Genomic DNA, 25,627 nt, shown 5'->3' on the forward strand with positions numbered 1-25,627 from the left:
TCTAAGCGCGGGAAGGAAAACAGCTCTTCTTCTACAGTGTTTAGGCTCAGAGGGTCAAGAGGTATTTGACCATCTTCCTGACATTGTAGGGGATGATTTAAGTGAATATGAAATTTGTCTTGCAATGCTAGATAAACATTACTTGCCAAAGGTTAGTACATTTTTGAAACGCCACCATTTTGGTCGCAGAACTCAAAGAGGGTGAATCTGTAGAAAATTATATCTGAAAGAGACACGTTAGTGATAGATTCCTTACCTTAGACTATCCCCAGGCGTCAGACTGGATCCGGAAAGTTTTCGTCAGCAGTACCCCAGTACGTCGGAAAGGTGGTGTCGTGAGGCTCCGCGTCCGTCGCTGGTGTCGTATGTACCGAGATGACGTCACGGAGACTACTTACGTGCCACCCATGCGCGCTGATGTCCGTTCTTTCTTTTCTGCGCCAGCAAGCGCAGATCCGGTTAGAGCACGTAACCTAGTCACTTTTTGACTAACTTTTGAGACTTTTTGTCTTTCAATTTTGACTCTTTGACTCCTAATGCCACGTAGGGATGCCTGGGTTTAAATCCTGCGAGGCCTGTCGCCGTACGATGTCGGTGGCCGACCCCCATGGCGTCTGTCTCTACTGTCTGGAGCGCTACCATGACTCCCGGTCATGTTCTGACTGTCTGGCCATGGCTCCGTAGGCCTTACGGGAGCGGTCCCGTAAGCTGGTGGAGGCCCGGCAGTCGTCTCCGCGATGTTTGAGGTCCAGGGGTTGATCTAGGGACCGACCGCGGAGCCATCATCATCTCTTCTCGGGGTCGAAGTCTTCACACTCTGAATCGGGTAAGAGACGTCATAAGAAGAAGTCGAAGAAGCGTTGTCGCTCTCTGACGTCCCCCCGTCGGTCTCCAGACGCGGATGAGGGTGCAGGGGGTACCTCCCCCGCGGCTCCTTTGGAGCCTGTGAGTCCCGCGGCCTACGCACCTTATCAGGGCCCGTCGGCGACTCCTGCCCAGGTGTAAGCTTTCCTTGGTGCCATGGACCGCCTTTTCAGGCCTAGGGCTCCCGCCGGCACGCCCGTGGTCCCAGCCGAGGGCCCTGGCACCGCAAGGTCCTCTACCGGCGGCTCCGGTCCTGGCGCCACAAGATACTCCGCCGGCGGCTGCGGCTCCGGCCTCGGCGCCGCCCGCGGGTCCGTTCCCGGCGCTGCAGTGGGTTCCATTCGTTCCACCCTTGCCCGGTTTCCCGGACAATTTTGGCCCTAATTGGGACACGGAGCCGGACCTGCGCTGGGAACGGCGCCGTTCTACCCTTTTTATTACCCTGTCCCTCCCCCGCCGCCGCAGCCTGTTCCACGAGCAGTGGAGGACGGGGACGACTGGGAGGGGTCTGAGGACCCTCTCGCACGGCAGTGCGGGTCTAAACAGGAATGGACAGAAGAGTTGGAGGATGCAGGTGGCCTTGACCTCTCCTCTGAACCTGGTTTTCTTTCTCCTCCTGCTGTGGCTATGGAGGAGGGCGCCACATACACTATGGTGCTATGTAAAGCGGCTGAGGCCCTTGACCTTGACCTGCCTACGGTGACCCTCAAAACTAATCTCCTCACTGAAGTACTTCAGCTGAAGCTCTATGGAGCCCCTGCTGCCATTCAGTGAGGGGTTATCTGACTTATTGATGGGCACCTAGTCTAGACCAGCAACGGGGGTTCCTGTGGATAAAAACGTAGCCAGGCGTAATCGCCCGGCCCCGGGTGACCCTGCTTTTTTGACAACCCACCCAGGAGAGCGTGGTCATCCAGGCCTCTTTTTCCCAAAGCACATTCCCAACCGCCCAGCCGGCTTGGGGCTGCGGTCGGTGAACACCGCATGCCTCTTGGTACGCTACTCCCACGCTGTGTGGGACACGGTTGCGCAGGTGCTGCCTCAGTGTCTGGAGGAAGTCCGGACAGTGCTTTCCCAAGCTGTTGCGGCGGAGAAAGATGCAGCAAAGTTCGCCATCCAGTGTGGACTGGACACCGCGGACTCACTGGGTAGGGCGATTTCCACAACAGTGTCCCTCAGCCGCCATGCCTGGTTGCGTTTCACTGGGTTTTCAGGGGATGTTCAGAGTTCTCTTATGAACATGCCCTTTGATGGGCTCGCCTGTTTGGTGATAAGTGCGCTGGAGCGTTTTAAGGACTCCCTGGCTATGGCCAAGTCCTTGGGTCTCTTCACCACGCGCCCAGCCACGTCTGCTTTTAGTTCCTTTCATGGCCACGGAAGGGGCACCACGTCACGTTCATTCAGTCAGAAGCCTGCGCAGAACCAACCTCAGCGTGGACGTGGTTCACACCGCGGCGGGACAGGGGGCCAGCATGCGGGTCAGTCCACCTTCGCTCCCGCAGCATCTGCCTCGAAGCCCTCTTAGTCTGAGCTTTGGGGCACACCCCACGCGGGTGGGCGGCAGGATTCGCCATCACCTCCCCCACTGGCGTTCCGTTACCTTGGACAGGTGGGTGTTGGAAATCGTCCGAAGGGGCTACTCCCTCCCCTTCGAGTCTGCCCCTCCAGCCATGCCACCTCAGTTCCACCGCATTTCAGGGGACCATTTTGCGCTTCTCCAGCAGGAAGTCACGGCCCTCTTGGCCAAGGGGGCCATCAAGCGCGTTCCTGGGCAAGAAGTAGCATGTGGTTCTTATTCCCACTACTTTCTGGTCCCCAAGAAGGAGAAAGGGGGCCTGCGCCCCATGTTGGACCGCAGGAACGTCAACCGCTTCCTCCGGAAGGAGAAGTTCAAGATGTTGACTGGCTCAGGTCTTGGTTGTCCTCGACTCTGGAGACTGGATGGTAGCGTTGGACTTGCAGGATGCATATTTTCATATCCCCGTCCTGCCGGCCCACCGGCGTTACCTGCGGTTCACGGTAGGCCAAGAGCATTTTCAGTTTGCCGTGCTCCCCTTCGACCTTACCAGTGCCCCTCGGGCGTTCACGAAAGTGATGGAGGTGGTCGCAGCTCATCTGCGCAGATCAGGGGTTCCAGTCTTCCCCTTTCTCGATGACTGGTTGTTGAAGGCGGGCTCGCCCCAGGCAGTCATCTCACACCTCCAGACTACGGCCGACCTCCTGCATTTGCTGGGGTGTTCCATCAATGTGCCGAAGTCGCACCTGAGCCCCTCTCAGAAGCTCCTCTTCATTGGTGCAGTTCTGGATTCGATGCAGTTTCGGGTTCATCCTCCCGAGCAGCCAGTCCGGGATATCCAGGCTATGATTCTGACCTTTCAGCCTCTATCCCGGGTTTCGGTCAGGATGACCCTCCGGCTCCTGGGCCTAATGGCATCCTGCTAGTGCAACATGCCAGATGGCATATGCGGGCTCTGCAGTGGGACCTGAAGTTCCAGTGGGCACGGCATCAGGGCAACCTGTTTGATCACGTCCAGTTTTCAGAGGGCACTGCACGACAGTTGCAGTGGTGGCTCGCGAATCGCGATTGGGTCAAGAGCAGATCCCTCTCCCTTCCCCAACCGGAGCATACAGTGGTGACTGACGCGTCCCTCCTGGGATGGGGTGGCCACTTGGGAGAGGCGGAGATCAGAAACCTCTGGTTTCCGGCAGAGTCCCGGCTTCATATCAACCTTTTGGAGCTTCGGGCGCTCCGGTTTGCACTGAAAGCATTCCTTCCTTCTGTCCGGGGAAGTGTAGTGCAGGTGTTCACGGACAACACCACCTCTATGTGGTACTGCAACAAACAGGGCGGGTGGGGTCGTGGACCCTATGTCAGGAGTCTCTTCGCCTCTGGACATGGCTGGAACATCAAGGCATTACCTTGGTGGTTCAACACCTGGCAGGTTCTCTAAACGCCAGGGCGGACGAACTGAGCCGCCGGTGCATGATGGATCACGAATGGCGTCTGAACTCGGACGTGGCGCAAGGTCTCTTTCTGCAGTGGGGAGAGCCTTGGTTAGATCTATTCGCCACCGAAGAGAACGTGCAATGTCATCAGTTCTGCGCGTTGGAATTTCCAAGGCGACACTCGCTCTGCAACGCTTTTCGTCGTGAGTGGAGCTGCGGTCTGTTCTACGCCTATGCCACTTCTGCCCAGAGTGCTGAAGAAGATTCGGCGCGACCGGGCCCAAGACATCCTTGTGGCTCCGGATTGGGCACGAAGATACTGGTATCCCGAGCTACTCAGCATGGCGATCGATCCCCCGATCCGACTGCCTCTTCGGGGGGATCTTCTGTCGCAGCAGCAGGGGACGGTCCTCCACCCAAACCTGTCCAACCTCCCCGCGTGGAGATTGAGCGGTGACAGTTGACAGCTTTCGTTCCTCCTCCCTAAGTCTGTGATGTCATTCTGGCAGCCCTCCACTAAAACGGTATACGCCTGCAGGTGAAACAAATTTGTGACATGGTGCACAGCAAAGGCTGTGGACCCCCTTTCTGCCCCTCTTTCCGAGGTTCTTCTGTTCCTTCTCTCTTTGGCCCAACAGGGCTCTGCTCTGGGCACTATCAAAGGTTATCTTTCGGCCATCTCCGCCTTTCTACGGCTTTCAGATCAGCCTTCTCTTTTTAAGTCCCCAATTGTTAATCGCTTCCTCAAAGGCATTTCACACACATTTCCTCCCGTGCCTCTCATAATGCCTCAATGGGACTTAAATCTTGTCTTGACATTTCTGATGTGCGCTCCCTTTAAGCTCCTTCATAACTGTCCCTTACGTCTTCTCACTCTCAAGACGGCTTTCCTGGTAGCTATCACCTCTGCCAGAAGAGTGAGTGAGCGCCAGGCTCTTTCTTCTAAACCTCTTTTTCTTTCTGTTCATCCAGACAAGGTGGTTTTAAGGACTCGTCCTTCTTTCTTGCCAAAGGTTGTCACGCCCTTCCACATCGGGCAGACCATCAATTTGCCCACCTTCTTTCCGCCTCCTTCAAAAGAGGAAGAGAGGCTCTACCGCCTGGACCCTAAACGTGCGCTCTCGTTCTATCTGAAGCGCACACAACAGTTCCGGTGGATGATCATCTTTTTTGTTGGCTACGTGGGCACCAAAAAAGGTTGGGCCGTGCACAAACGAACCATCTCTCGGTGGGTCGTTCTGTGCATCAAAGCATGTTACTCGTTGGCTAAGAAGGAGCCTCCTGTGGGGCTGCGTGCCCATTCTTCCAGGGGCAACGGCAGACACTACTGCCTTGGGACGCGGCGTTCCCTTGCAGGACAATTGTCAGGCAGCTACGTGGGCCTCGCTGCACACATTTACCAAGCATTATTGCCTTGACAGTCAAGTCCGGAGAGACGGCTTCTTTGGCTGTTCTGTCCTCTGTGACTTTCTGGTGTAATCTTGTTCGCAGACCCACCACCGGGTTTGGTATTGCTGGGGTATCTATTCTAAGGTAAGGAATCTATCACTAACGTGTCTCTTTCAGATGCACAAGTTACTACTTGTGTAACGATATATCTGTAAGAGACATTAGTTGGTGATAGATTCCTTACTCTCCCACCCATCCTCCCCGTTCTGCGAACTGATTTCTAGGGTTAAGGTCATCCCTTTCACGGCCCTAATTTCAAGGCTCAAGTGGTCAGTTTCTTGCATGGCTCTGCGTTACTGGCGCGGAAAGTCGTGTACAGAACTGACGGACGCGTGCATGGGTGGCACCTAAGTAGTCTCCGTGACATCATCTCGGCGCATACGACACCAGCTACTGACGCGGAGCCGCACTACGCCACTTTCCGACGTGCAGGGGTACTGCTGACGAAAACTTGCCGGATCCAGTCTGACGCCTGTGGATATTCTAAGGTAAGGAATCTATCACTAACTAATGTCTCTTACAGATATATCGTTACACAAGTAGTAACTTGTGCGTCACTGCCTTGAGGAAATTAGCTTCCTCGTGTAAGTTTGGTACCCTGACTGAAGAAAGGGTTAGAGATCAGTTTATGTTAGGGTGCAGTATGGAGAGAGTAAGAGATGATTTGTGGCCAAAGGATGAACCACCTTTGGACAACGTTTTATTGATTGCAAAACAAATTGAGCACTCCCTGAAATGTGTAGAGTTTATAATGAAAGAAGAAACAAAAAGTGACACTGTTCGTATGGTGAGACATTTCTTAAAAGACCAAGATAAAAGAAGGGAAGGTAATTATAAAGTAGAGAAGAGAAATACGTTTTAACCCACTTGTTATAGATGTGGCAAGCTTGGACATTTAGCGAATGGTAAAAAGTGTCCTGCAATCAAGACTGTCTGTACAAACTGTAGCAGAACAGGGCATTTTTCTGCTGTTTGTAAAACTAAAACACATAAAGGGAAAGTGAATGAAATTAAAGATGGTTGTAGCAGCGATAGTGATGAAGAGAAAGATTTTGACAAATTGTTTTGCAAGTGTCTGGGCCTGGCAATAAAGGTCCTTTTAATGTTGTGAGGGTTGAAGGCGGCAGAACGGAGGTGCTGTTTGATTCAGAAGCTAAAATCACTATGGTCTCTAAAGGATTTTAATTTAATGGACTGAAAGACAAGGTCAAGGTGTTGAGACCTGATATCAAACTATACACGTATGGTGGTGAACCAATAAAACAGTTTGGCTACTTTTGGGGTTTGTTGGAGTACAAGGAAAGGTATGCCACTGCGAAAGTGTACTTATCACAAAAGGTAGAGAGTATCCTTAGCTGATTTCACCAGAGAGACCTTGGGGTGATTCTAAATCCTCACAGTAATCCCCCCATATTGTTGAAAGAGAGTTTTCAAGAGGTATGTGTGCAAGATATTTCTGATGACCGGTTTGCCCAAGAATTTAAAAGAAAAATTCCCTAGTGGCTTCAGGAGTGAACTTAGATGCCTCAGAGATTATGTTCACCATATTCATTTGGTCAGGGATGCCAAACCTTTTTGTGGTAAGGTGTGTGGTGTTCCCTTAGCAGTAAGGGAAGAGATGAGAATTGAGATAGAGAAACTCAAAGTGATGGGATTATTGAAGAGGTTCAGTGCACGCAGTGGTTGGCTCAGGTTGTCGCTGCCAGGAAAGCTAATGGCAGTCTTCGCCTATGCGTGGACTTAAGAGAGCTTAACAAACAGGTGTTGGTTGATAAGTACCCACTTCCCAAAATTTCCCTCATGCTCAGGTTGTTGAATGGTGCCAAAGTGTTTTCGACCATAGATCTTAAGTTAGCGTACCACCAAATTTGACTTGATGAAGACTCCAACAATCTGTTGGCATTTGTAACTCCGTTTGGAACTTTTAAATTTGCCAGAATGCCGTTTACCTAGGTTCTGCGGCCTCAGTTTTTCAAAGAGCTCTCAAGAAGGTATTGAAAGTTCTTGCGGGTGTTAAAATTTACCAAGATGATGTGTGGGTGTTTGGCAAGGACGCTGTTGAGCATGATGTCAGAGTTAAAGGCGTTTTGGAGAAGTTGAATCAATCAATCAATCAGAGGTTTTTTAAAGCGCGCTACTTACCCGTGAGGGTCTCACGGCGCTGGGGGCGGAGGGAATGCAGCTCCGTATCAGTTGAAGAGCCAGGTCTTGAGGCTCTTCCTGAAGGTGTGCAGAGTGGGGGAGCGTCTGATGTTGACTGGGAGCTCGTTCCAGGACTTTGCTGCGACGTAGGAGAAGGCTCTTTCACCAGCTCTGGTTCTGTGGATGCCTGGGATCTTTGCCAGGGCGAGGTCGGCGGAGCGGAGGCTCCTTTTGGATACGTGGAAGGAGCCTGTTTCATTGAGGTATTTGGTTCCGATGTTGTGGAGGGATTTGTAAGCGTGGGTGAGTAGCTTGAAAGTTACTCTCTTCTCGATGGGGAGCCAGTGGCGGTCTCATAGATGGTGGGTCATGTGCTCCTCTTGTGGTGTTCCGAGGACGAGTCTGGCTGCGGTGTTCTAGATGGTTTGGAGCTTGTGTAGCAGGGTTTTGTTGATTCTAGCTTAGAGGGTGTTACTGTAGTCCAGTCTTCTGGTTATGAGTGTGTGGGTGACGGTCTTTCTGCATTCGGGGGGGGGGGATCCACTTGGAGGTCTTGCAGAGGGAGTTGAAGCAGGTGGAGGCGACGGCGTTGATCTGGCGGGTCATGGTGAGGGAGGAGTCTAGAATGATGCTGAGATTTTGGGCGTGGTCTGATGGAGTGTGTGGGTTTCGGAGGGCCAACAGGTGTTGTCCCAGGCGGTGGAGGAGGGTCCAAAGACGAAGACCTCTGTCTTCTCCCAGTTGAGCTTAAGGCAGCTGTTGTTCATCCAGGCTGCAACGTCATTCATTCCTTCCTGGAAGCTGAGTCTGGTGTCTTCGGGGTTCTTCGTGAGGGAGAGGATGAGCTGGGTGTCGTCGGCGTAGGATACTATGCTGAGCCCGTGCTGTCTGACTATGGCGTCGAGGGGGGCCATGTAGAAGTTGAAGAGCATGGGGCTGAGCGAGGATCCTTGAATCAATTCAATCAGACCATTCGACTAGATAAATGCAAGTTTCTGAATAATTCCATAGACTATCTAGGTCATACAATTACAGGTGAGGGTGTAATACCCAATGAGGACTTGGTAGAAGCCATACGAAATATAACGCCCCCGTCAATAAGGAGGAACTCATGAAATTCCTTGGTATGGCGGAATAGTATAGTAAATTTGTCAAAGGATTATGCGTAAACTTGAGAGGTTTGCTACGTAAAGGTGTTGACTTTGAATGGACAAAAGCGTGTGAAGCAGAGTTTGAGAATATTAAACAACACAATTAGGTGAAGCCTCTAAATTATGCAGCTTTGACCCTGCTGGAAAATCCGTCTTAATCACGGATTGCCAGCATAAAAGGATTAGGAGCCGTTTATCAGCAGGAGACTGGTAAATCAGAAAAGGTTATTTCCTGCATGCCAATCCAACCAATCATGGACCTGCTCTCAAGCGGTTTTCACCATGAGAGCAGCTCCAGGATTGGGTGAAGCAGGCGAACTCAGCACTCATTTTGAGCCTGGGTGGCTGTGCCTACAGTCCACCAGAAAGTTTATAGGGCTGGGATTGCTCGCTCTGAAGTGCGCATGTCGGATAGACCGGGAGTAGACAGCTGGCAAATCTGTCATGCGTACTGAGCACCTGCAGATGTCATCCTACAATACGGTACAAAAGGGGGTGGTGATGGACGGAGCATCAGAACCAATCAAACACTCACACCCAGTCAACAGATCTGGGTTTGATCCATCACCGTTCTTTAGCCCACTCTGCCTCCCCAGTTCAGACATGGCCATATGCAAATCAGTCTGACCCTGTGCCTCATGGGAACAGTCCAGCCCGAACTGCCAAGCCATGCCTTCCCTGGACCGGAAACAAGCTTCCTAGGACCGGTTTCTGGCATTTCAGCCGTCTTCAGCCAGGCTTGCTTGAATCCAGTGGCAAAGTGAGCAAGGGACTCACGTCTGAGCATACCCTGCCAACTTATGGCGAACAAAGCGGTACAAAAGGGGGTGGTGATGGACGGAGCATTAGAACCAATCAAACACTCACACCCAGTCAACAGATCTGGGTTTGATCCATCACCGTTCTTTAGCCCACTCTGCCACCCCAGTTCAGACATGGCCATATGCAAATCAGTCTGACCCTGTACCTCATGGGAACAGTCCAGCCCGAACTGCCAAGCCATGCCTTCCCTGGACCGGAAACAAGCTTCCTAGGACCGGTTTCTGGCATTTCAGCCATCTTCAGCCAGGCTTGCTTGAATCGAGTGGCAAAGTGAGCAAGGGACTCACGTCTGAGCATTCCCTGCCAACTTATGGCGAAGAAAACGGTACAAAAGGGGGTGGTGATGTACGGAGCATCAGAACCAATCAAACGCACCCAGCCAACAGATCTGGGTTTGATCCATCACTGTTCTTTAGCCCACTCTGCCACCCCAGTTCAGACATGGCCATATGCAAATCAGTCTGACCCTGTCCCTCATGGGAACAGTCCAGCCCGAACTGCCAAGCCATGCCTTCCCTGGACCGGAAACAAGCTTCCTAGGACCGGTTTCTGGCATTTCAGCCGTCTTCAGCCAGGCTTGCTTGAATCCAGTGGCAAAGTGAGCAAGGGACTCACGTCTGAGCATACCCTGCCAACTTATAGCGAACAAAGCGGTACAAAAGGGGGTAGTGATGGACGGAGCATCAGAACCAATCAAACACTCACACCCAGTCAACAGATCTGGGTTTGATCCATCACCGTTCTTTAGCCCACTCTGCCACCCTAGTTCAGACATAGCCATATGCAAATCAGTCTGACCCTGTGCCTCATGGGAACAGTCCAGCCCGAACTGCCAAGCCATGCCTTCCCTGGACCGGAAACAAGCTTCCTAGGACCAGTTTCTGGCATTTCAGCCGTCTTCAGCCATGCTTGCTTGAATCCAGTGGCAAAGTGAGCAAGGGACTCACGTCTGAGCATACCCTGCCAACTTATGGCGAACAAAGCGGTACAAAAGGGGGTGGTGATGGACGGAGCATCAGAACCAATCAAACACTCACACCCAGTCAACAGATCTGGGTTTGATCCATCACCGTTCTTTAGCCCACTCTGCCACCCCAGTTCAGACATGGCCATATGCAAATCAGTCTGACCCTGTGCCTCATGGGAACAGTCCAGCCCGAACTGCCAAGTCATGCCTTCCCTGGACCGGAAACAAGCTTCCTAGGACCGGTTTCTGGCATTTCAGCCGTCTTCAGCCAGGCTTGCTTGAATCCAGTGGCAAAGTGAGCAAGCGACTCACGTCTGAGCATACCCTGCCAACTTATGGCGAACAAAGCGGTACAAAAGGGGGTGGTGATGGACGGAGCATCAGAACCAATCAAACACTCACACCCAGTCAACGGATCCTACAATAGGCAGGAATCTGCCCCACCTCCACCATCACACTCGCATGGCCGGCGGCACACAGAATAGTAAAATGGTAATTATCATTTTATTATTCTGTGCTTACCTGCTGCGCATCAAGCGTTGCAATGCTCCTCCGCCTTAAAGGAGGAGTCACCGCTGGGTTCTTGTCTGGATTGCACTGTGCTCAGGACCTCTGTCAGAAAGTTAGTCTTAACCTCTTGAGTGGGCAAAGAAAGGTTTAACACTTAAGCTGCATTCCAAATTACTATCTTAAACGAGGTGGACTTGTCAGTGGACATAGGATTAGGTGAAGGCATGCCAATGTCTGGCAAAGTGCCCAGATCATTGGCAGTCTGGAGGTTATCAAATATGTTGCCATCATCCTCATACTGGTTGTCTTTGTCATAATCTGGATCCCTAGTGTGATATTGTGGAGCATAAGTGTCTGGTTCAGCACACTATTGGACCCTAGGCAGTGGGGTATGTGTGTCTGAATCTGATAGAACTATTGGTGCCATATCCAGCATCAGTGACGATGATATCTGTGTCAATACCTGAGCTGGTGGTATTGGTCATGATTATGAAGACGGCGTCCATGATGGCACCATTGCCGGAGCTGGCAGCATTGACCTTGGGGAATGGGTCGGCCTAAGTGTGAGGTCAAGGGGCACAGTCTGCTTTAAGGTTGGAGCCACCGACAGTAACCTGAATGAAGACTTCCTCACATCTATGGGACGAAGAGGCACTCCAGAGGGATCCGTTGTGGCACCAAAAATCTCCTATATAGTTATCTTAAGTTGATGTTGCTGTTGTGGTGTTGCTGAGTGTTCAGGAGAAGGCCTAATTGGGATTAGCTTCGTTAAGGGAGCTACTCTGTGACTTAGAGATGCCTGGAGCGTTGCGCAACTCCAAGTGGGGGAGGGCGGGGTCGTAGTGGGATAAAGGACACCGATGCTTGGATTTTTATGTTTTTTGTGTGACTTCTTGGACTCACCTGAGCCACGTGACCTTGATGGCAAACGTTCACAGTTGCGGCCTCTGGAGCGGGAGTGCTTCCGCGCCCTTGACTTTGACAGGGACTGCAGTGACTGCAACCATGAGTGCTTTTGGGAACAACGGAATTTGGCGACAGTCATAGATGGCCTTTTCATTCATCTTAGCGCAGCATGGACACAGTGCTGATTTGTGTTTGAAGCCAAGGCACCATAGGGAGACAGCATGGGTTTCCGTTACCAACATTTGCCAATTACAATCACAACACGGCTTAAAACCTGTAGTTTTGGAAGGTGATATTTTCTGCACACCTGAGATGTTTCTTGAGGGAATATCTCAGTCAGCTGTGACCGGATTAGAGTAGCCCTAGATCCACGTCGAAAGGTGTGGAAGGAAAGAAACTGACGTCGACATGCAGAGGTTGTGCACTTATATTAACCCACGACTTCATGTCTGAGGTAAAATGGATATGACGCGTAGCAGCACAGAACCAACTCTCGAGGCGTGAAGGAACTGCTAGAAAAGTTTCCGGATCCAGTCTATCACCAGAGGAAATTCACAAGGTGAGGAATCTGCTGTTAGAAGTCTTTATCAGAAACTGCTTTTTGGATTTTAGTAATTATGAAAAATACCAAATCACAATTTCTGAATTGAGCATCAATATGTAGTAAGCATCGTCGAAACCAACTTTCGAATCTTTGGGATTCACATTCAGAATAACAGATTCACAATTTGCCTTTGGTTAATCACTACAAATGGGTACTGGCACAGTGACTGATGACATCACAGCCAGGAAATGCAGCCGCAGAAGCACATTTCTGGCCAAAAAAAGAGACAACTGAAGAACAGAGCAGAGGAAAGCAGTGGAAAGGCAAGACGAACCAGAGAAAGATTTAGTTCTGACATTGGATTTGAAATATTTGTTGGTGATTTATAGTTGCTATTGATATGATGTTGGGGAAATCCTCATTGCCAGTGGCCACTAAAAAGATCAATCCATTTGGTGTGATACAATATACTGTTGGTGAAATCTGCAAGGCTTGACTCTATCTCAGGTCATATATGGAAGAAAAGCTAGCAACCCTGAGGAGAGTTACAGGTTGCATTGGCGGTAGCCCTTCTTCTGAATACCATCTATCCCCATATTGGGGATGCTTGACACGCCTTTCATGACAGATGTATTGATGACAGGAGTCAACACAGTTGATAGATCTGTGCAACTCCCCAAACCACATATTTACTAAGTATGCCTGTCATATAGGGATCCTAGCGATGGATCCCAAGGACCTAGGGTGACCAGGTCCAAAATATGTTGCTTGTCGAGTCCTTTTTAGGTCGAGGACCGTCCGGTCTGCCGAAGGCAGAACCGGAAGTCCGGAGATCTTATGTTTCTGAGAGTGGCTATTTAGCCCGCCTCTCTTTTTGCTTCTCCTCCATTGGCTGGCTTCCTAAACGGAGGCCAGCCATTGGAGGAGAGAGCCGTCCCTCCAAATAGGCTCCGTATTTTTCAGATTCAGGGGCGTGTTCCGTGCTGTTCTTTCCACTTTTTAGCCACGCCCCCGAATCTGAAACCGCTGCTGCGTTTCTCCGAGGCATTTCTGCCTCGCCTCGGAGAAAGGCGGCGGTGTTAATGGCGTCCTCTCCCCCTGCTGTTGGCTCCAGTGTTCGGCTGCTGCTCTGGTCGCTGCTCAGCGCGCAGCGTGTTTTCTAGCTCTGTTTCCTGCTCCCTACCATTTGAGCCCAGCGCAGGATGTTACGTCCAGCCTCGTTTCTGGCTTCAATCTCACACTCCTGACCCCTTCTTTCTTTCCCTTCCACACTGCAGTTAGACTGGGATAGCAAGAGCTTGCTCCCCAGCTGAGTCCTTGCTCCGTGCATACCCGCCACAGCAGGCTCGCTCACGTGACGCAATTGTTGTGTGCCGTCTCATGTTCTATTTGTTAGTTTTTGGCGGAGCGGATTTTCAGTCTAGAATAAGCATTTACCATAAAGCGATGTGCTTTTAAAGTGAAGAACAAATGTTGTGTTTCACAGGATAAGTACTAGAGGCTCTTGTGACCGCAGCTTTCAGCCGATCATACTAGATAGACGCGTGCTTTACTTCTTAACCTCATTAGACTTTAGTGCCAGTAGGTATGTCAGGGCTGTGTCTTTGAAGGGGTTAATGTAAGCAGGCCTGCCGGGGCACGTGCTCAGAGGACATGCAGGTGTCTAATCAGAGGCGCGAGCTGCAGAACGTTGTCGGAAAGAGTAAACGGTGCCAACTTTATAGGGTAACGGAAAACAAAGCGGCTCAGAAGACTTTCGTGTGAATGCGTGCAGCGTGTTTTCTAGCTCTGTTTCCTGCTCCTTACCATTTGAGCCCAGCGCAGGATGTTACGTCCAGCCTCGTTTCTGGCTTCAATCTCACACTCCTGACCCCTTCTCTCTTTCCCTTTCACACTGCAGCTAGACTGGGATAGCAAGAGCTTGCTCCCCAACTGTGATGCCGTGCCCGATATTTTCCTAACAGATTTCAGCCACAGTCTGCACTGCTCTCGAAAAGGTTTTGTGAGCAGTATGTGTTAATGTTCGGGAAAGTTTCCGTCTAACTTCTCTTCCTCACGCTAGCGAGCAGAAGGGGTTGTTGACTCACTTTACATGGTACCTTTATTAGGTTCCTATTTTTTGTGTTATCTGACACTAATGGTATTTTTTTTTTTTTAAACAATTTCGGTTGTCCCTGCAATGTTTGGCATGAACGAAGATATTCCAGTAAGCGTTTCCACCTTAGTTGCAAGTGTACTGTTTGCACCTTAATGTTTGCAAGCCATCGCACGTTTGTTTGCGTACTTGTATGTAGGTGGAGACAGCTTTATCCGCGTTTAGACACTTCCGTATTTATGCTAATTCTAGTAGAGCCTCCTCTCTAGGCTAGGGCCACGTAATCTGTTTTAGACGTTTTTCCGTTTATGTCAACTCTAGTAGCCCTATCCCGTCCCCCTACTTCGGTGTGCTGGCACCACAACTGACGTCGCTATAGGTAGGTAATAGGTATCACATATGCAAAAAAAAAGCTAATGCCAATAGAAATGACAATGCCATTTATTTAGGGATACAAAAATGATAAAAAAAATGAGCAATACCAATAGCTCTACCTATAATATTGCCGAGACCATTGCATTGTAAATGCTTGTTTATTTTGCATTCTTGAATTGGTCTGGATTTTATATAGGAATAAACATGATTACAAGTCTCAAGGTGGAAAGTAAAAACCTTTACGAAATGGTTTACCCACACATGGACCTTAGAGGTTTTTGAACTCTGTACGTGTTCCACATACTTATTTGTCACATCAAGCACATACACAAGAATCAGTAAATCCGGACCTGTGAACCACAATAATGGTGAATTGCATTGTGGGACTTGTAATTGGTAGGTTCACGTGGTTAGGAAAATGACACAAGTGCACTGACTGCACAGCGATGGTTGTACATATAAAGTTTAAATTCTGACACGTGAAACCCCCTCACTTCAAAAACTGTACGCATGTCATGCAAACATGCTGTAGCGCAAGGACCCTATAACAGAAGACTAAGCATTGCCTTTTCAAACAGAGGTTTCATTTCGAGAGGGGGAAGATGAAGAAGACATGATGAGAGGGACCCGACATAGGATGGCCAGTCTCCTCTGATAACCACTCAAGCTGAGAAGCAAACTGCAACAGGTGGCAGCAGTTTGAAGAGCAAACCAAGACACCCCCCCCCCCCACCCACGCACACACACAACTGCACTGCATTCTCTCCCAGGACAGTCTAATGAAGCAGTGAGGTGAAATCTCCTGCAGAAGAGACTCATTTCAGGGTGGAGGTCTTCAAACTGAGCAGACAACCATTGGTTGGTTGCGAGGTACAGGGGGATTCATGTTTTTAAAAACATCATTGCAGAGGGCCTAGTATTACCAATTGAAAGCCTCGCAGTGCCTGGAGAATAAGGTCGGGGCATGTGGAAGACAGTGTAGGACGTTTTCAGAAGCATTAGGAAAGGTCGGCAGGCAATAGTATACCAAATGGAAAGTATGACTGAGGCAGTGACTGCTCTCTTTGGAGCAATTCATGAAGAGTACTTGGCACAACATCAGAGTCCACACACCTTGCAGGCAGACATCAGGACATTGGGAGGTCACTGGAGTGGTAGTTCAGTGTTGCTGATGCATTGTTTTGGCACACTGTTAATGTATACGTTTGAACTGGGGCACTTCAGTGGGAACGAAGGCATGGGTGTAGTGCAGGTGGCCTCAGCACTTGAGTTATGTTGCTACTGGGAGAAAGTGGCTGCTTCTTAGTGTGGATGGCTCCACCTAAGCAATGTCTCTTGCTCAGCTACTGCACCATGCACAAGAAGTTGTGGTTTTGGAGATCAGCTGCGGCTGGCACGTGCAGAAACAGCGAGTGTTGGCAGAGGGATCATGAGGCAAAAGGAGTTATCATTCCACAACCTATTATACACTTCATGTGACTATAACATGTTTATTTTGCACTCTTAGTGGTAATCATCATCAACAGAATTGGCTGCCGTTACTTTTTATTTTCAAGTTTCACCTGCGAATGAACAGGAAGTACTTGTTACGAATTGAAACTGTGTACATTTGTCATTAAAACATGAGTATGACTTGTTTACCAGTTACACCAGAAATGGTTGTTTGGGATGTCTGGTCGTTTTGCCCTTCCTTCTGTAGATCTAGTTGCATCTTGACATGTGTTTGCTTGACGTGGAGGTGGGGGTGAGGGGAGGTTGGAGTAGGGTTTAAAGCTATCATCTTACTGCACGTTTCTGGTGTATACTACAGTGCACCTCACTTTTTATGAAGGCACCAGACTCTGCCTTTCAGAATGCCTGAAGTTAGCTCCACTACAGACCAAGTTTACCTGTGTGGAGCTTTATATCACCTTCTCTCTTGGTGGCTGTGGAGGGAGATATGGTGTCAAGAGCCAGTAGCCACTGGCCTACACCCTGCCACTAGGGGTATGATGTATGTAACCAGGGTGGAAAGGTTGGGATACATTATGTAATGTTTCCATCTCCAAGCTGTTCTCTTGCAAGGGAGTTGTAAAGCACAAAATGCTGAAATATAGCAATCGTGAGTGATGCTTCCAGGGTAGCATTTAACAAAGCTTGTTAGGAGGCACTTGGAGTTACATGCCTCCTGTATGTTCAGTGAATGCTGGTACTTCATGCACAATCTGATGACTGGTGGAAATTGTGCAGTGCAGTAAAATCCCTGCTTGGTGTCCTGAAACACTTACTCGTGTGTTATGGAACTACATGTCGGAGAAACAATTCAATCCTAAACTCAGTATGTTGAGCACCTTTCAAACATGGATAGGATTTCTTCATACCTTTTTTAATTTATTAGTTTTTACTGTCTGAATTGCTGCATGATTGGGCTATAGTGGATTATAATTATAAGCTGCAGCTTACTTGTTGCCTTCCAGTACAACATGTTTTTGGACAACCAACAAACAATATATAGCCTTGTGACCAGTACGATCTGTTAGATGTTACAGTATATTACTTTTGTAAATCGTCCACTTACCAAAAACAAGTCAGATGAAAACATAATCTATTTCTATTTGTTCCTACTTATTTTTGTTCTTTATTTCAGTGATGAGTTTCTTTGGGGAAACCATGAGCAGTTGATATACAAATAACCCCTTGATGAATTCAGAATGTTGTCTCCTATTTAGCTTTCCTGGTCCCTCAGTGGGTTTCAGACCTGTTTCCACCACACACTGCAAATAGGTAGAAACCTCAAGAAATTGGAAAAATAGACTACCACAACTTTGCTTGTTTCTAAAAGCAGGGACGATGGGGATCATACCACAGCAAGCCTTTTGTTGATGCCATTTTTGGAAACAAGCAGCTATATACTTTCTTGAACAGCACTTTTCCCCATTTTCCCCTCCAAAAAAAGAAAAACACTTTTGCCATATTTTACCAATGTTCTTGGTTTCCTCAAGGTGAATACACAAACGCGGAATAGCTTTAAAATCCCCAAAATATGGAGGAAAAGGACTCAAATTTAGCCTGCATTTCTTTTTCTGGAGAAAAAAATGTTATGAAGGCTTAAACGTGAAGCATCCAAAACATCCGAAAAAGGACTCTGCGCTGCGGTTTGCAAAACCTGGGCAGCTAAGGGGTTAAAGCTAAGGTGATTTTACCTACTAATCCATGTATGCCAGATTTGCTGTTATCCTTTCCCTTCCCTGAATCCTCTACTTTCCACAGAGAGTGCATTATATTCTGAATCTGATGGGATGCCTAAAATTCTACTTGGACGGGAAAACACTTCTTCTGACAAGTTATTCAACTCTTTATTTGGTCTGCATAATAAACAAAAATGCAAGCCTTAAGAAAACACTGGCTAGCATGTTTGCTTGTAATCTCTGTGTCCTGAAATATGGTAGATCAATTCATAGTACCATTAGGGCATTCACTACGATAGAGATCGCTGGCACAGCAACCTTTTCTGCTTGCATCCCACTGATAGACATACGTAAAGCAGCTACGTAAGTAGTGACATATTTTTTAAATAAAGTGAGACTCATTCCTGCCATCCACTTTGTTTACTACTACACCTGCGTTCTAGTCATAATTCAAGCATGTGATTCTATGAAAGCCCCAATAGTGTAGAAGAAAAGTTTCTTACCTGTAACTGTTCTCCAGATTTAGACATCAATTGGCATGCGCTAACCCCTTCTATTAAGACTCTGCCTGATTGTTTTTATTACACACTTCGGAAATCTGAAGCCTTGATGCTTCTGAGTGGAGTAGAGGCCCACATTTCTCTGAATCATTCACTGCAGTTTGGGTCACTTCAAATATGGACAGATTGCTTACAGGGAAACCATTGTTAAATAGGTGTATAGAAACAATGCAGTGTAAACGTGGACTATTAAGAGTTCCTACTCTGATAAAAAGAATAATTCCAAGAATATCAAGCATGTGAATCAAAGAGTGAGTGTAAAACTGGAGAACCATGGGTCAGTTAAGTAACTTGTTCCTTGTTACCTAGATCCTCTAAACATACAAACCTCTTTGGATCACTAACTCAGACGCATCAAAAGGAGTTAATTCACCATTCATGATGTTACTGAATTGATGCATGTTTAGTTAATTTATTTTGCAATGTTAGTTTCTGTGCATGTCACAAAAAAGGCAATTATAAGAGAGACATAGAAGAGACATTGAACACTTGTACAAAGAAATACCTCTTTTAGGATAATTTCTTGGTTGCATGGATAAAACATTACTGCCATTTATTGTGAATTTCCGTTGATATAAAATGTACTCATTCAAATCAGGTATCCTGTACATGTATTAAAGTGAACCATTTAATCTCTTTTCTCTGGTGTCCTGGAAGGTTTGTTGCATTTAAATGCAGCACACATGAGCAGCTCGTACACCAGCAATAAATAAACTGCCAACTCTTTGTCCACTGGCTGAGCTACTAAGATACCTCCTGTGCCCCTGCTTCCAGCCCTCCACATCCTTTTGTTATGTGGTTTAGATCATTCCCTACCCCTTAATGCGCAGTGCTCCATTGCTTTGTAGAGGCTTAGTCCTATGTGAGTTTAAATGTATACAGACATACATAAAATCCTTTGTTTTTATGACTCTTTGTAACACAGCACAATATGGCATGTATCCCTATTTTCCTAATAACCTTTTTTTTCCACTTGTTTGTTGAAGCGCATTTGAATCCATGTTTTTAAACTTCGAGTGATGATTGAAAGTCTTACTTTCAGAAACCATTGCTAAGTAGTAATTATACTTTAGTTTTACTTGGGTACATGGAAATTGACAAACGCTCAGTTTACTATAAAAAGGAAGTGCCAGGCTAGAGATCAACAGCCTCTTACTCTAAAAACACACCCAATAAGTGACACTTATTCGAGAAGTCTTTGTTAGTTTACCAGTTTTAACTGACAGCATCAGATTTGTAACATTGTATTTGTATTTAGAGCCCAGAAAAAAGGTTATGTTTGCACTTTTTGCTTGAAACAGTGAATGGGTGAAACCCCTGCCCTCTGTTTTTCTAGAAATCATTGACCAGAGTAAAAGAAAAAAAGCGTATCTGAAGTAGTTAAAAGCTGTGTTTTTGGTCGCCCCAGTAGGTTATTCTGATCTGTTGGATTGGTTGAGTCGGGGTTTAGTGACAAATTCATAATGACGCATAATGGTTTCAACTAACTGAGAACACTTTAACATATTTATGGAAAAAGTCACCATATAGCCCACTGAGGGCTATAGAATTTCCATTCTCAATTGGTTGTAAACATGTTCATGTTATAGAACCTGTTAAATTTGCTCATGACTTGTTGCTAATGAGGCAATGCTGCAAAGCATCCAAAGCCTGTGTGTCATAACGTATAATGTTAATGCTGATTTGTCTCTCTCATTCCTCGTACAACCTCAGAAAGGGAAGGTGAAGGAAGCAGCACAGCGTTACCAGTATGCTCTAAAGAAGTTTCCCCGAGAGGGCTTTGGGGAAGACTTGAAAACGTTCCGAGAGCTGAAGGTGTCTCTTTTCCTCAATCTCTCAAGGTGTCGGAGAAAAATGAATGTAAGTGCCTTGCCTTTTTTACTGGGGAAAGATTGGGATAATCATACTCTCTATGCTGTGCTTGTACTGTCAACATTTTCTTATCACCATTTTAAAGAAACTATGATCAGTGAATCACAGTTATGGAGGATAGAGGTGTGGTGTCCTAGCACCACAAATGAGTTACATAATCTAGGGTTCTACAACATCTACTCACTAGACTCATTGAATTCTCTTTCTATATGCTTTGAGAGGTGCAGATTAAACACTTATCAAAAATGAAGAGAAATGTTGATTTATCTGTTAAGCGAAGTGTCTGCAGTTTCTGTATTTGAATACAGTGTTTCCTGGGTGGATAAGGCCAGGCATCAGAACAGAAGAGCTGACCGAAACACATTATTGTGCACTATCAATAAAATCAGACACACCATTTTTCTATCTTTATATGGTATTCTATATCTTCTCTTCTGGTTATATCTACTGACTCTGTTCCTTTTTTCTAGATAAATTTCCCTCCACAGGACACTAACAGAGAAGTGTTTAAATTAATAGGTGGGGCCAAGGAGGTCTTTATGGGAGAATTCTCTCTAATAGTCATTAAAACTGTAACCATGTAAAACAAATATTCCTGTTTAGCTTTTTTTCTCACCAGCTAATGATGACACTGTTAACTTGCTGGCGAAGACATTAACCTTGCGCAATCTGTTTTTCAGATTGAAACGAGTTTTACACACTTAAGGAGCCTTCTTTTCTATTGAATATATGTTTATAGGAGCACGGGGGACCGATTATGAATATGCAAGATCTTCTCAGACATTCTTTAGGGAAAATCTCTAGCTAACTGTCTCTGCAAGCTGTCCTAGCATCCACTTCTCTTCTCTGTCACCCTGGAACAGTTAATGGCATGGAATGCGGATCGAAAGTGCAATGCACAGATCAGTTACAGCAGCAGCCATGCGAAACAAAGAATTTACTCTTGTTAGACAAATATAATGGAAATTCCTGCTGCAGACGTTCAGCATATTGCACATTGTACTCCACTGATGCTATTGCTATTGCTTTTTTCAGAGACTATAGGTAGTTCGCAAAATTGTGAGCATTGTGGGCAGCCCACATAAAATAAAAAATTCAAAAAAATTAAGAATAACGAGGGTGAGAAGACTTTTTGATTACTCTATCTACCAAAAGTTAAAATAGTAGCGTTAGGAAATGACGTATTTGATTTTTTTTAGAATGGCATGTAACCTTTGTATTAAAAAGTCCTGTCCTTATCCCTATTGATGTTAAATACAATTTGTAGAGCCCTTCCGTTCCTGAAGACAATAAAACTATGGACTGGCCAGTCTCCGGCTTGAAAAAAGAAAAATGTACATCAAACCAAATCCAAACAAAAGATTTCAACAACTATTGTCTATCAGCTAGATGTTAATAGTCATTGTGTATCCTGCTTCAAAAGTCAGAAGGCTAATTTAGCGCTCATCATATCCAGCAGAACAATAACTGATGAAAATGGCTTAGCAGATGGGCATTTATTTTCTCAGCCTCTTCAGCCTCTAATAAAATCTTTTGTTTTTGTTGACTTTTTCCATTCTTTTAGTTAAGCAGTCTGTGATACTAAATTCTTCTACTATCTCCTTTAGTATTTCATTCTCGCTTCTCTTCCTTCAATTCCTTACTCTTTTCCACACTGACCCACTTGTCATGCTCAAACACACACACACTTTTCTGGTAATACCCTTCCCTCTATCTTAATGGAATAATTTGTTCTCTTTTGGATTTTTCAATAACCTATAATCTAGCTCCACACTCTTATTTAAATCTTGTTAATTGTATGTGTCTATGTAGACCTCTTTTCTGGTGGACTAGATAAGAGAGCCCCGGTTAGTGCCTCAGTTACATTTATCTAGCTGATGACATTGAAGTATAACTCATTGTGATTAGACAGACAGCAAGCAAGGCAGTTGATGAGTTACAAGAAGAAATGGGTTGTGATCATATCAAATATGTTCCAGTATAGACCTCATTGGTTGTCTCCATCAGGAGTATTATGCCAAGAAGAATACAAATAGAATGTTAGTCCAAGTTTCAGCTAATGTGATGGTGCTGAATTTAATGCGTAGGGGCAACAACGAGTTAATCATAGAAATGTGTGAAACCTGGAGGAAAGAAGCCAGAGACCATATTATGGGGACAGTAAAATCCCTCCAGCTAATAAAACATTACAAATGAGCACTCCTAATAAAAAAGCTCTAATTACTGTGACCTCAGTGCAGTACATTCTCCTCTAGATAGCATCACTTACTTTTAGTCTGCTTCTCTCACTTTTCTAGACTACTCCACTGGTTTATTTTTGTCTTTGATCTTATAGGCAATTTTTCACTCCTATTAACACTCTTCTCTTTTTCATACGAAAACAGCCCCCACTGATTTGTGTATCGCACTCCTTTTAGTGGAATTAATGTCCCACTCATTTTTTGATTAGTGGTGCATTCATTCTCTTGTGGTTTCTGAAGCATATTTGATTTTTTTTATTTGTATATGACACTCATTCTTTACATTCATCTTTGGTCATACATTTAGGCTCTTTTGGTTTGTCTACTAAATTCAAGTTCTTTTAAGTTGTGTTCAAAAGTTGATGAACTTTGTCTTAAGGATCACACTTCATCACATTTGGGTAGTGTTCCACATTTAATCTCATTTGACAGTGTTTCACACTATCTCATATTTGACTTGTGTACAGCGCTCAAGCACCATTGACATGTGCGTCCATTATTTCAGTCGTTTTCTATCATTGTTACCCTTTCTCTAGCTCCATACCATGTCTCTCCCCCTAGAGAGATGATCCTAAGTACTGACTGAATTCTGCCATCGCCTCATAAATTATAGTCTATGACGTCAATGTCCTGAGGACTTCTGTAGGAAACAAGGCCCTGTATGCAAGCCAGTGGGATTTCCTGCTTTTATTCCCAATTATAGAACCATGTGTTTGAAAACATAACATTTAAGTGGCTAAATACATAAAGGTTATTCCTGCTTAGAGAATATTGTTATAAGAGCATTACCATTTGGTCCTAAGCCTGTTCTCATGTCAGGAACTGACTGCATCTTTCCTAACATGGTACTGATGCTCCAAAGCATGGCAAACTATAAATAAACCAATCTGGAACAGGGATTTCATTATTTCATTTTCCTTTAAATCAATTAAAAAATCTTTTTGACTTTGTTCTTTATAACAAAAAAAATGCCAAAATATGTAGTTGTAACTTTGCTCTTTACTCTTAAGTTACATACATATACATATATTTGTTTTGTTTGTTTGTTTATTATTATAACGGCAGGATTTTGGAATGGCCGAGGAATTTGCCACTAAAGCACTGGAGCTGAAACCAAAATCCTACGAGGCGTATTATGCAAGAGCCAGGGCAAAGCGCAGTAGCAGGTGAGGAGAGAGAGGCGAGCGAGCGATCGCCATGTTTGGGACCACAACCGAATTGGGAAACTTTTAATTGTATTTTAAGGGGTGTGGAGGCTCATCAGACAGTTGGCAAAATATGTAGCCAATGTAAGTGCACTAATGGAATCCCTTCTGTTACAACAATTGATACGTAATGACCACTGGGAGCGGGGAAGAAAAGCCTTTGATTATAAACAAGTCTGATGAACAAAGTTGAGGGCGTAAGATCCTGCGTGGTTACAGAGGTTGCAAGTCAAATAGTGTATATGTTAGTACGCAAATCAAGTTGCAGACAAATGTTGTTTAGCTATACTCTCTTTTCAATAGCACTTATGTGGTATGCAAGTAAGGACGACGTCGATTGGTTAAGGGATTAGTTCCCGGGAGCAGACATCTGTATTCTGACAATAAGATGTTTTCAAATGGATCCGTCCCAAAAGCAGTTAGACACCGTGCTAGGTGAGATTATTACAGATAGCCATGATGAACTGGTTAAAAGTATTTCATAAGTAGTAGATACAGTGCAATTTGTTATTTTGAAAGTCGTTTGATACACAGATTGGTTACTCTTTAGCTTCCAGGACACTTTAATGATAGGAATGGAACAAAAAGAAAGTCAAGGGTTGCCCCCTTCATAGAATGTAAGGCTGGTTCATCATGGTGATCAGTCTGATTAAGTTGATGCTGTTGAGAGCCTTTGTAACTACTGGTGAGTTAATAGTCTGTTTGATTAAGCGATTATATAAGTGTCCTGTTTCCCTTGAGTTGTGTATTCACAGGTCTCTCCCACATTCCACTTATCTCCAGATCAGTACCCTGTGACTAAGCTTTTATCACTAACAAAGAAAGCAACTGAAATTTCTAAAAGCGCAGAATACTTTTTCAACACGGATTTGCACTGGTAGCGTTAAGGAGGCATTCTTGTAGATTCCAGAACATTATGAAAATGCATGTATCTTAAAGCTCTAACTAATGAATGACTCACACAGAAAAGGCAAGTTCTCAAATGCAATTCCATTGAGCGATTCAGTATTCCAAGCCCTGGACAGGAGCATACCATATGCAAAACAAAAGGACACTGCTTGGCTTACCCCAGTTCTGATTAAAGGAATCCTTCACTCACCAGATTCCATTTGATTTTTCTGAAATATAGGTTTGTGCTGCATACTGAAACCTACAGTGCACAAGCTCATTTTCACTTTTACTTTTTGTTTATGTCAATTTACTTTTGATTTTTGTGAGTTTTTGTTGGGACTTGAGAAGTGGTTTGAAGCTAATCGGGACAGCAGAGGAGTCTTAGTCAAACAAATTGTTCTCTAATTTGGGGTGATCCATTTTAACAATGGCTTCCCTTGCTGATGCTTTTTGAAATACGAAAACCTCAGTCCACATATATTTGTTTGGATGTGTTGCTGTCATCTAAAAAAAAAATAAAGAAGTTGAGAGACCTTATCTCTTGCTTCTAAGTAAAGGTCACCTCAGTGCTACTATAAACATATATGTCACACATTAGCCTGTTGTTCAGATAATATCCGTATGTTTTAATAAACCTTTGTGTGGAAGGCAACAGAATATTATGTTTTACACATTCATTTGTTTGCAAAATGCACTTCACTCACGTCATTACTACATAGATTGCGGTCTACTTTCCAACATTAGCATTACACAACTAAAGACCCCTCAATGTCTTTGAACAAGAACTTTAAAAGGGAACCAGACTGTAATCATTGCAGGCTGTTCTAGTTTATCAGCAACGATGACATGCAGTCCCACAGCTGGGGAGACAACCGTGTAGGTCTTGATGGGGTTTGCATTGTGTAAATGATAGTTTGTGTT

General features: G+C 45.8%; 1 protein-coding gene across 4 annotated transcripts in view; it reads left to right on the top strand.

Moving 5' to 3' along the window:
* TANC2 (tetratricopeptide repeat, ankyrin repeat and coiled-coil containing 2) overlaps nt 1-25,627 on the top strand; it is a 2,520,149-nt gene that overhangs the window by 2,491,700 nt on the left and 2,822 nt on the right. For all 4 annotated transcript variants that reach the window (XM_085640812.1, XM_085640825.1, XM_085640816.1 and 1 more), the window contains 2 exons: nt 20,212-20,358; nt 23,676-23,776. In XM_085640812.1, coding sequence (XP_085496938.1) covers nt 20,212-20,358; nt 23,676-23,776 — 248 coding nt within the window. The remainder of the gene's footprint in view (nt 1-20,211; nt 20,359-23,675; nt 23,777-25,627) is intronic.

This window comes from Triturus cristatus, chromosome 1_1 (assembly GCF_964204655.1).
Source record: "Triturus cristatus chromosome 1_1, aTriCri1.1, whole genome shotgun sequence".
NCBI lineage: Eukaryota > Metazoa > Chordata > Amphibia > Caudata > Salamandridae > Triturus > Triturus cristatus.